This window comes from Heloderma suspectum, chromosome 1 (genome assembly GCF_057233095.1).
Source record: "Heloderma suspectum isolate Gila_16-S chromosome 1, 16-S_ref, whole genome shotgun sequence".
Taxonomy (NCBI): Eukaryota; Metazoa; Chordata; class Lepidosauria; order Squamata; family Helodermatidae; genus Heloderma; species Heloderma suspectum.
Window position 1 is genome coordinate 215,754,328 of NC_139458.1, and position 12,436 is coordinate 215,766,763.

General features: G+C 41.4%; 1 protein-coding gene across 1 annotated transcript in view; it reads left to right on the top strand.

Moving 5' to 3' along the window:
• Window positions 1-12,436, top strand: part of MAP2 (microtubule associated protein 2) — a 176,839-nt gene that overhangs the window by 32,966 nt on the left and 131,437 nt on the right. Inside the window, exon 2 of the mRNA XM_084819173.1 lies at window positions 1,899-2,184. Within this exon, the coding sequence (XP_084675299.1) occupies window positions 1,923-2,184 (262 nt within the window). The 5' untranslated portion in view covers window positions 1,899-1,922. The remainder of the gene's footprint in view (window positions 1-1,898; window positions 2,185-12,436) is intronic.

Below are 12,436 nucleotides of genomic sequence, written 5' to 3' on the forward strand. Positions count from 1 at the left end.
ATCATATTTATTTCTTACATTTCTATACCGCCCAATAGCCAAAACTCACTGGGCAGTTCACAACAATTGAAACCATAAAATGCAGCCCAATAAAACATAATATAAACTTTTAAAAGTTTGAAACTACAGTATAAAACCAAAGTAAAAACCAGCAGCAGTATAAAGATTTAAAGATACAGTATCAAATCTAAAAAGAACAAAATTGGGCAGCAGGGCTGGAAAAGACCTCCTCCCTGAGACCTTGGAGAGCTGCTGCCAGTCAAAGGACACAAGACTGGGCTAGATGGCAGCATCATATGCTCATTTGTATTTAGATTTTAGTCACTGCATGTTACAAGGGGAGGAAAGGTTTAAACCAGTTGGGTTGTATTGGGCTTAGAAGGGTGGTAAGGCAAACTCTGTAACATGGACACAACAATTCTATGCCTGTGTGTTGAAACCAAGAGCTTGCAACTGCAGACCTAATTTTGTAAGCTCACTGTTTGTTGTTCTTGTTGCTGCTGCTGCTGTCTTTTCTTTTTTTTAAAAAAAAAAAGTTTCCTTTGTTGTTCGATAAACAATGAAAAGTATTAAAGAAAAAAGCTGGCAAGGAGCCAGATTGGTCCTGAACCCCCACAACTATAGCCTTCCCAAGCCCAAAAACTATGGCATGCAAGCTTCCCACCTTAATGCTGAGCTTGGTATGCCTGTGGTGAACCACTGGCCCCCTCCCAATCTTGGTAAACCTAGTGCTTATTTGTGAAATAATAACACAGTTGTGATGGGGATCCAGACCTTTCAGAGCCCCAAATCGTCCCTGGGCTTCTGATGGAAGGTCCAAAGTGAAGCAGTGGTGCTTCTGCAAACTAACATATGAAGTGGCTCTCATGCACCTTCACATCTCAAGTAATGGGCTCATTAGCAATGTTACAGCTTTCTACAAAGTTCATTAGGAGACAAGCAAATGAAACTTGGGGAAATTGTTTGTTTGTTTGTTTGTTTGTTTAAAACATTTCCTGGCCGCCTTTCAGGGCGGAAGCCCTCCCAAGGCGGCTTACAGCAATGAAATACATAAAAAACGTTAAAATATTAAAAAGTGATAAAAACATAAACACAATAAAATAGCAATAAAAACATCAATAAAAGCCAGCAATAAAACCAGCAGCAACAACGACAATGGCAATAACAGCAATAACAGCAGTCATATCAAGAGAAGGCCAGGGTAAAATAATATGTTTTCAAGGCCTTCTTAAAAGCCTGCAATAACAGAGCATGGCAGACCTCTGATGGCAACTTGTTCCAAAGATGAAGCCACCTTGAGAAACCTCTACAGAATTTCCTTTGCCAGGCTATACCTGAAGGATGAAACCACTGGGATGCTCAGTTCAAGTCATAGTAGGGCTGTATGTAGCTATTACGAGCCCAAGGACTGTCTAAGAAGGATGTAAGATAAAACATTATTGTGAAACAATGTGGTATAATGAATTGCGTGTTGAGGACTTAGACTGGAAAGATCTAAGTTCAAATTCTGGCTCAGCCTTAAAGTTCCTTGGGTGATGTTGGGCCAGTCACCTTCTCCTTGTCTAATCTAGTCTAAATTTTCTCAAAGGTTTGTGTGAGGATGAAGTGGCAGAAGTGCATGTAGACGTAGAGGAAGAGGAGTATACAAATGTATAATAATAACATATTGGGTAAAATACTTGTTACATCGATATACTGAAGTCAACTGCAAAACTGACACAATTTTCACTTTTCCTTTGTACCCTGAATATGGGATTGCTTTCTTCACAAATTTTATGTCTCCACATCTGTTCATAATCTCTCACAGATTTCACGGATTGTACTGTTAGGGGAAGTACATATCTTCACAAAGTTTCCATTCAATTCACTTGTGATGTTTCCTTTGTCTTGTATTACAGAGAAAACTTTAAAGGACAAGAAGCATGGCTGACGATAGGAAGGATGAAGCTAAGGCATCACACTGGACCTCAAGTCAGATAGCAGAGGCATCTTCACACTCACATTCTCCGGAGATCAAGGAGCAAAGTGGCACAGGTGAAGGACTGGTCAGAAGTGCCAATGGATTTCCATACAGAGAGGATGAAGATGGAGGATATGGTGCACATGGGCAGCAGAGCTCATTTTCTAGGACCAAAGAGAATGGGATCAATGGAGAACTAGCTACAGGAGAGAAAGAAACTGCAGGTAAAAGGCCCAGATCCACCCTTCTTTCCTTTTTGCTTTAAATCTTTGATTTTAAAGTGGAGATATCTGTTCCCTAAACACAGACATCCTTATCATCTGGATCAGATTAGGTTATGGCAGATAGTGCAGTCCTGCATCTGGGAAACTGGGCAGACATCTCTTGTGGAGGACACAGTGACTCAGTCTGGGCCAAGGTCAAACCCTAAACATAGTGGGAGGAAATACAACATGAGGAGAGGAAGTACCTTGGTTGTGCTTTGCGTGCAATTGGTCCCATGTTCAGTTTAGAAGGCTTTCATGTAATAGCTCTGGAGAAGACTGACTGAAACCCTAGGTTGCTCCTGCAGCCAAAGCAGAAATATTGGGCTAGACAGAGCAGTACCCTGACCTGGTGTAAGGCTTTTATGTTCCATAGTTGTCCTTTCATAGAATCAGGGCTTGAGAGAAAAACTAAGGGCAGAAGATATCATACATGATTTAATGCTATATTATTATTATTATTGTATACATGCATACATACATACATATAAACAGAGAGAGAGGGAGAGAGAGGGAGAGCACTGCTTAGCATTCAGCATTGAGGTTGATATAGTCCTGATTTTGGATATGACTGTTAACACCACAGGCACCTTTGATGAATTTATGACAGAGTTAAATGGAATATCATAGACAAATATATGGCCTGCTGTGCCCAAAGTCAGACCAGCTGCTTAATGTTAATGTCTGTGACCCTTGATTTTCTTTTAATAGATCCAGATCCCAAACTCACATTTATTGTATATGGCAGGGGTGGGGAGCCTCAGGCCCAGGGGCTAAATCTGGCCCTCTGGAGGTCCCAATCCAGACCCCTAGCATTCCCCAGAGGGTCATGCTCCCTATTCCCATAGACAGTTTGATGATTTTCTAGGTTTTGTGCAGTTTTTCCCCATTCTAAAAGGCTGAAATGCCTCTCCTGAGGCTGTGCTACTGGCAGGAAGAGCTTCAAGCTCAAATAGGCTGGTATTTTGGCCCTGCCCCTTTTACTTATGGCCCCGCCAAGCATTGGAATTTGGCCCCCAAGAACATCTCCAACATAGAATACTGTCCTTGGGCTGACAGAATTTCTGCATCCCTGGTATATGGCATAGTATAATATTTCATCAGTAAGGGATATGAAGGATTTCAGGCTGGGTCTACTCATGCAATAGTATGAGATGTTGGAATGGACTTCAGCCTGTTCAATGCTCCTTTCCCCATAAAACCTCTCTATAAACAGAAAACTAGCACATCACGGGGAAATGCTTTAGCGCAGTCCTTTGCCGGCTATGCTACTTCTCTATTTTCAGGAAGTGTTTAGCACAAGGGAACATGAAAAAAAAAGTGATCCCCACCAGAATTTTGAAATTGTGCAGTCCATTCTACCTTCTTGAGGCTCTTATCACCTTATTCTGCTGTATGTGTAGACTAAGCCTAGAAGGACAAACAGTAATCTTAAAATAATACTATTGTTTGTCTGGATCCGGAAAGGTTTGTTTACCCTTGAACCAACTTGCCATTCTGTGTTTTGTGGCAAATAATTTATATCACACTCATAAATACAGTCAGGCTTCACACCTCAAGCTGTTTTTTTTTTTTTTTTTTAAGTACTATCACTTTATAGAATCAGCAGAATTAGGTGGTAGCAGTTTTTCTGGACAAGAACAATTCAGGTCGCAGGAGGTGGGGTTTGCATATTTGAATGCTTCCCCCGTAAACTGCCCAGAGAACAGTAGTTATTGGTAGAAATAAAAAGGTAGAAATAGAATAAAATAATTAAAAAACACCACCACCACCCTCGCTTATAGAAGTTTAACGTTAGGAAGAAAGGCATAGAGTAGTCTTCTCTTTCACATGCTAGTTTTGTATGTGCAAAGAGGTGTTTTTAAGGGGGACCATTCAAACGTACAGGTCCCCTAACTGCAGTCTAAAATGATACAGTTCAAGAAAAGGTTGACCACTTTGTTTTGCTGATGGCCTTGACTAATGAGAGAGCACATCAGAATAAGGAGGTTCATAGTATCGCATCATTTAAGTAAATAGGTAACATTTCCAGTTTCTCCCCCGTGTAAATAGCCACAAGGTGCTAAATAGTTACTACAGCTCTGCTGAATTCAGTGCTGAGTTGTAGTAACCACATGTCAAAAGTTATTAGAAAATTCAGTGCAATGCCTTCTTGCTGCTCGGCCTGCTGGCAATGGCATTGATTCAGGTTACCCAAGACACAAACTAATTCTATTGATTTCAGTCAGTGGAAGTATTTGTTTGTATTTAATGAGGCATGCAGCTTCAACTTGAGTGGGCGTGAGGCAGTTTATAAACAAGAACTTTAGTTTGCTGCAGGGTAAAAACTCAAGCTCCACAGCTCAGAAACCTAAATACGGTTAATTGTAAGCAGATTAAATTATGCCAGTAACACAAATTATGGAACCATTATTTGGTTATTTGATCTAATACATCTGTCACATTTGATTTATTTAAGGTATAAACTCTATGTATCATCAACACAAAGGATAACAGCTTATCTGAGGCAATGCCCCAAGTGCACAATGAAATGCTTTGTCTTAATCGTAGTACAGCACTTCAGCTGAGGGAAAGAAGAAACATGATTCATGGAATGTGGATAGGCAAGGAGTGGGCTGGGCAGCCAGAATTTGACTCTTCAGGCAAGAAGAAGGGTTTATAAAGAATGAATCACCTGGACCACTGGAGACTAGAGCTATGTAGCTAGCATTTTTTTATTTATTTGTGAGTGGTTTATTAGAAAGAGCATGAGCAGCAGAAGAAAATGCACAGGTGCTATTTAGTTAAGTGCTAGCAGGAGACTTTTTTTGCACTGCAGCATCATGATGTGTCAGAGGTTGCATTACTGTAAAAGAAACATGGCAAATAAGGAAGATACAGGCGACACATAACAACACAAGTGAAGAGTCCAAAGGTCTTGAAAAGAGCATGTGCAAAGTCTTGCGCAAGAGCTCAAGCAAATGGAAGACTGGAGTTTACTTTTCCCCTGCAGCATTCTTCTGCTAGATCAGCTACAGCCCTTCTGTGAGTGGAAGGGGCTTTCTGCTTGACAAAGGGCACCTTTAGATCCAAGCCAGTATTGAAAATTACTACTAGCCTCTGGACACCAATGCTCAACGGGGATGTTACATGTCACCGAGCTGAGCATCATTCACACATCTGCAGTCCAAAGCCTGCCCCAGATTTAATTTAACCTGCAAAAAGAAAAATTTTAAGATTGATCTTGATGTAAAATATTATCGCTGTATAAAAAAGAATCTGGCATTCAAGAAAGGTTATTGCTGAAGTAAATGCATACTTCCTTGTCATTTTTCTTTAGCAGAACACATCTTTTAAACTCCAGTGTGCTAAGTAGTAGGAATTCATCTTTCTCACATGAACAAGTGCCCTTGGTGTATGCAGCCATGCACGTTAAGAGGATCATCTTAGCACCATTTACTGGCCATTGACAGTGCTTTATGAAAAAGGTATCCATAGTTTTTCAACAACTGGACAGTTTTAAATCTCCAGACGCTAAGGTTGTTTCATCAATTGACAGTGCTGGAACGATCTCTATTTTTAAAAAAAGTAAATTAGCTTTTGGGGAAACTGTCCTTACAAAAAGTTAAGTTTGGGAAAAAATGCCCTCCTGTTCAGGACGCTTTAATGAGCACTTTTTCAAATATTTAATTACATTTCCTTTATAATTGGAAGCTGAGTCCTGCCTTGGTTTGAGGGTGAAGACAGATAAGGAGCATTAGGAATGATTTAAAGGCACCCTTGTCAAATTTAATGCAGACATATCCTTTTATGCACTGGAGCAAGCTTTAAATAGACTATTCTGCAAGTTTTCAAGAATGAAGGATACAGAAACGCATCAACCTCTTAACTCATTCCATTGTATATTTTCTAGACGTCATTTTTTGCAACAAGACTTCCTAGGGCGTTAGTCCTATGGTACTCATTCTTACTTCTGTATAAACATGCTTAGGACTGCGCAGTGCAATTATTAATGCAGCTGACACAATTATTAACACTTGTTGTGGCGAAGGGGCTTGCGTAACTCAGTGAAGCCATAAGCTATGCCGTGCAGGGCCACCCAAGACGGACAGGTCATGGCAGAGAGTTCTGACAAAATGTGGTCCACTGGAGAAGGAAATGGCAACCCACTCCAGTATTCTTGCCAAGAAAACCCCATGGAACGTATCACAAGGCTAAAAGAGATGACGCCGGAAGATGAGTCCCTCAGGTCGGAAGGTGTCCAATATACTACTGGGGAAGAGCAGAGGGTATTTCCAAGTAGCACCAGAAAGAGTGAAGCAGCTGGGCCAAAGTCAAAAGGATAGTCAGCTGTGGATGTGTCTGGTGGTGAAAAGAAAATCTGATGCTGTAAAGAACAATATTGTTTAGGAACCTGGAATGTCAGATCAATGAATCAAGGTAAGCTGGAGGTGGTCAAACATGAGATGGCAAGATTGAACATCGACATCTTGGGAATCAGCAATCTAAAATGGACAGGCATGGGCGAATTTAATTCAGGTGACCATCATGTCTACTACTGTGGGCAAGAATCCCTTAGAAGAAATGGAGTAGCACTCATAGTCAACAAAAGGGTGGGAAAAGCACTACTGGGGTACAATCTCAAAAACGATAGAATGATCTCAGTACAAATCCAAGGCAAACCATTCAACATCACAGTAATTCAGGTCTATGCCCCAACCACTGTGGCCGAAGAAGCTGAGGTTGATCGGTTCTATGAAGACCTACAACATCTTCTAGAACTAACACCAAAAAAAGATGTCCTCTTCATCATAGGGGATTGGAATGCTAAAGTAGGAGGTCAAGAAATCACCGGGATAACAATCAGGCATGGCCTTGGTGTACAAAATGAAGCAGGACAAAAGCTAATAGAGTTTTGCCAAGAGAACATGCTGATCATAGCAAACACTCTTTTCCATCAGCACAACAGACGACTCTACACATGGACATCACCAGATGGTCAATACCGAAATCAGATGGATTATGTCCTTTGCAGCCAAAGATGGAGAAGCTCCATACAGTCAGTAAAAACAAGACCTGGAGCTGACTGTGGCTCAGATCATGAGCTGCTTCTTGCAAAATTTCAGCTTAAATTGAAGAACATAGGGAAAACCACTAAACCATTCAGGTATGACCTAAGTCATATCCCTTCTGAATATACAGTGGAGGTGAGGAATAGATTTCAGGGATTAGACCTGATAGACAGAGTGCCTGAGGAACTATAGACGGAGGTCCGTAACATTGTTCAGGAGGCAGCAACTCAATCCATCCCAAAGAAAAAGAAATGCAAGAAAGCCAAGTGGCTGTCTGATGAGGCTTTACAAGTAGCTGAAGAAAGAAGGGAAGTGAAAAGCAAGGGAGAAAGGGGAAGATATATTCAACTGAATGCCGAGTTCCAGAGAATAGCAAGGAGAGACAAGAAGGCCTTCTTAAATGAACAATGCAAAGAAATAGAGGAAAACAACAGAATGGGAAAGACTAGAGATCTCTTCAAGAAAATCGGAGATCTCAAGGGAACGTTTTGTGCAAAGACGGGCATGATAAAGGACAAAGAAGGCAGGGACCTAACAGAAGCAGATGAGATTAAGAAGAGGTGGCAAGAATACACAGAAGAACTATACAGGAAAGATCTGAATGTCCCTGATAGCCATGATAGTGCGGTCACTGAACTTGAGCCGGACATCCTCGAGAGTGAAGTCAAGTGGGCCTTAGGAAGCATTACTAACAACAAAGCTAGCGGAGATGACAGTATTCCAGCTGAGCTATTTAAAATCCTAAAAGATGATGCTGTTAAAGTGCTGCATTCAATATGCCAACAAATCTGGAACACTCAGCAGTGGCCACAAGACTGGAAAAGGTCAGTTTACATTCCAATTCCAAAGAAGGGCAACGCCAAAGAGTGTTCAAACTACCGCACAATTGCCCTCATTTCACATGCCAGCAAGGTGATGCTCAAAATCCTACAAGCTAGGCTTCAGCAGTATGCGAACCGAGAACTACCGGAAGTACAAGCTGGGTTCCGAAGAGGCAGAGGAAATAGAGATCAAATCGCCAACGTTCGCTGGATCATGGAGAAAGCAAGAGAATTCTAGAAAAACGTCTATTTCTGCTTCATTGACTACGCTAAAGCCTTTGATTGTGTGGATCACAACAAACTGTGGCAAATTCTGAAAGTGATGGGAGTACCAGACCACCTTATCTGTCTCCTGAGAAACCTGTACGAGGGTCAAGAAGCAACAGTAAGAACAAGACATGGAACAACCGAGTGGTTCAAAATTGGGAAAGGAGTACGACAAGGCTGCATATTGTCACCCTGCTTATTTAACTTATATGCAGAGTACATCATGAGAAATGCCGGGTTGGATGAATCAGAGGTCGGAATTAAGATTGCTGGGAGAATTATCAACAACCTCAGATACGCAGACGATACCACCCTAATGGCAGAAAGCGAAGAGGATCTCAAGAGCCTCTTGTTGAGAGTGAAAGAGGAGAGTGCAAAAGCTGGTTTGAAACTCAACATTAAAAAAACGAAGATCATGGCATCTGACCCCATCACTTCCTGGCATATAGAAGGGGAAGAAATGGAAGCAGTGACAGATTTTACTTTCTTGGGCTCCAAGATCACCGCAGACGGTGACTGTAGCCATGAAATTAAAAGACGCTTCCTCCTTGTTAGGAAAGTTATGGCAAACCTAGACAGCATAGTCAGAAGCAGAGACATCACCTTGCCGACAAAGGTCCGTCTAATCAAAGCTATGGTTTTCCCAGTAGTAATGTATGGCTGTGAGAGCTGGACTATAAGGAAGGCTGAGCGCCGAAGAATTGATGCTTTCGAACTGTGGTGCTGGAGAAGACTCTTACGAGTCCCCTGGACTGCAAGGAGGTCAAATCAGTCCATCCTAAAGGAAATCAACCCTGAGTGCTCATTGGAAGGACAGATACTGAAGCTGAAGCTCCAGTATTTTGGCCACCTAATGCAAAGAGAAAACTCTCTGGAAAAGACCCTGATGCTGGGAAAGACTGAAGGCAAAAGGAGAAGGGGACGACAGAGGATGAGATGGCTAGATAGCATCACCGATGCAATGAATATGAACTTGAGCACGCTCCGGGAGAGAGCGCAGGACAGGAAGGCCTGGCGTGCTATTGTCCATGGGGTCACGAAGAGTCGGACACGACTGAACGACTGAACAACAACAGTACTGAAATGCATTACCCTTCAGTATAAATCCAAAAACATTTTTAAATCCACTTATAACCTGTATATGCAGTTTGAGAGGCACTACTTTGAGAGTGGAGTCCCTTCCAACAAAATGTTTTGATCCATTGAATGATCTCTGGAATTACTCCCATTCAAATATTTATGTGGAATGTGCCACCCACAAAATTCCATGACAATCCCATGAGCTGGATCCTAAATCCCTTAGTACCACTGTGTGGGGTCAACTTTCAATAAATAGTATGAAAAATACATTCCAACAAAACTTTTAGAAAGTAACAAATGTGACCCAGAGAAGTAATTTGTGTGAGGTCTCAAATGGTCCAATCCATATCCCCTGAAGATGTTAACAAAGCGTTTGGGGTTATGAAGGCCACCATATGCAATTTTGACATGCCCATCATGCCTGGTTAAGTCCTGGTTAGGACTGTTAATACCTTAGTAGAGGAGGATAGGGTCCCATCTGTTTTAAAGGAGGCAATCTACCTATTACTTAAAAAGCCATCTTTATGTAAAGAGGATGTCAATGTTATTAGCGCAAATTAAAGATGCTGGTTTTAACCTTTAAAACTTACATGGCCTGGAACCCACATACCTGAGGGACCATCTTCCCCTGTATCAGCCCACACACCATTTATATTTGGTAAATGAGGCCTTGCTCCAGATACATTCCCTTTGTGAAGTTAGAATATCTACTCTAAGGTCAGAGACCTAGCCGTAGCCCCAAAGTTATGAAACAGCTTCCTGTTGAGTTGTTTTTTTCCCTTCTCCATTTTGAAAAATTTGTAAGAACTTTATATTTTCATAAATAAATAAATACATAAATAAATAAATGTTTGAGGAGAGAAGTCAGGGATGTGTTTACATCTAAGAATCTGTGGCATCCCATCCCACTCCCTGTCTCTCAGCCTAACTGTGAAGGCACATATGCTAAAGCGCAGTGGTTAGGGTCGTTTTGACATACATTCACTGTACTCTGGAGCGTCTTCTGTTTTTTTAGGGCAGATAATGTATGTTGAATGAGCTCACATCTGCAGAAGACTTAAAATATATGATTCACTCCATGTGTAAAATTAGCTCAAAAGATTGCTGCCCCAGGTATGATCAACACCTGCATCTTTGCAAATGATTGGGCCAAGGGGATATAGTGGCTGCCTCTGCTCGGTAATATTGGAGCTAATCTGTCGTATTCATTATTTCCAAGATCAAAATATGCAGCCAAGTTAATAATTATTAGTAATATTTCATTCCCCTACAAATTTACATTAAACACGCACACCCCGCTAGAAAGATTTTAAATGCCTTTAAAATTTCCAGAAAGTATATGAGTTCGATGCAAAGGGAGCTTGGCACATATGGAAGTCACTGCCACTCACAGAAGGGGTCATTCACTCTCTTCCAGTCGTGGCCCCTGTGCCACATCCCATGCTGTTCCCAAGGGTCCCCAATCTTCAAGAGCAGCTTTTCAGGGACTCGGGGCCCTGCAGGAGGAGAGGGAAAATTCCATCCCATGAGCAGCACTCCACTCACGCATGCTAGAATCTAAGCCTATGTGTCTAGGGGTGTCTTTACAGATTATATTTTTGAGAGTACACACCTAAGATTTTTTTAAAAGTGTAAACCTAATACTGTATCAGGCTGTATAGCTCTGCATGCCAGTTGTTGGGGAACACAAGCAGGAGGGTGCTGTTGCCCTCGTGTCCTGCTTGTGGGCTTGTCAGAGGCAACTGATTGGCCAATGTGGGAAACAGGATGCTGGACTTGATGGACCTTTGGTCTGATCCAGGTTGACTGTTCTTATATTCTGGACCTTCTTTCACACACCTGTCTTCTTTTTCGACTAAGTCCAAATTAGATGAGACGCTGCAGATCCATGATCGGATTTCCTGGTCCTTTATTTTCTTTTTTTGTAAAAATATGCTGCGAAGCCCCTGATTCAAATGGGGATCCACACACACACACACACCATTTTCTAATGAAAATCCCCCCAGTTGCTATTTGCCCAGTTATGGAAAACTTACATATACCCATAAATGTTTCCTAACAGAGCAATATCAGCTTTTAGCAAAAGGGGGGGGGGGATTCAGGAAGATGCCATGAGGACAAGGAAGGGATCCTTCCTGAAAGGTGCTTTTGGAAATAATTAAAGAGATGAACTGAGCCTGATCTCATCTGATCTCTGAAGCTAAGCAAGGTTAGCCCTGGTTAGTACTTGGATGGGAGACTGCCTGGGAATCAGGCTTCCTGCACTGAGCAGGGGGTTGGACTTGATGGTCTTGTAGGCCCCTTCCAACCCTATGATTCTATGAACTCTATGAGAGATCCAGTCACGGATCTCATCAAAGTCTTTTCTAAGATCTGTAATTTGTCCTGAACTGCTGTTTTCAAATACTGTTTCCACTTATTCTTCCCGTAGTTACTTTTCTCTCAGCACTATCCAGCCCTTTTGAAGTATGGCAGTATTTATTATGTGTACCCCTCTGTTTGTCTAACCTCTCTCTTTTCTGATTTAAGCCTTTCTCAGGCAGGGAAATTATTTTTAATTCCATGTTAGTACATCACCAGACAACAGTTTGCTCATGTTTTAGAAACAATAACAAATATACTATTAATAATAATTTATATGTTACCTAGTATTGCTTTTAAAAACTTATTCTACTTTTTTAGACTAATTAAAAAAAAGAAAAGAAATAAGCCAAAATAATGGCATGCAAGTCAGTGTATAGGAATCATCCAATTAAATCCTGCTTACTTCATCTTACCCAAGATGTGGTTGGGCTACCTGCTGGCATGAGATATGTGGAAAAATTGAGTTTTAACCCTTACATTCCTCAGATTCTGGGACTGGGGGAGGTTTAGGGTTATATTTTGTCATGGACATAAAACAACACAGCTAATCACAGGGTTAATACTGTAACCTAATAGCTGTAATCACAACGCATACATAATCCATCATGGTAAATGGCATATTTAGGTTTA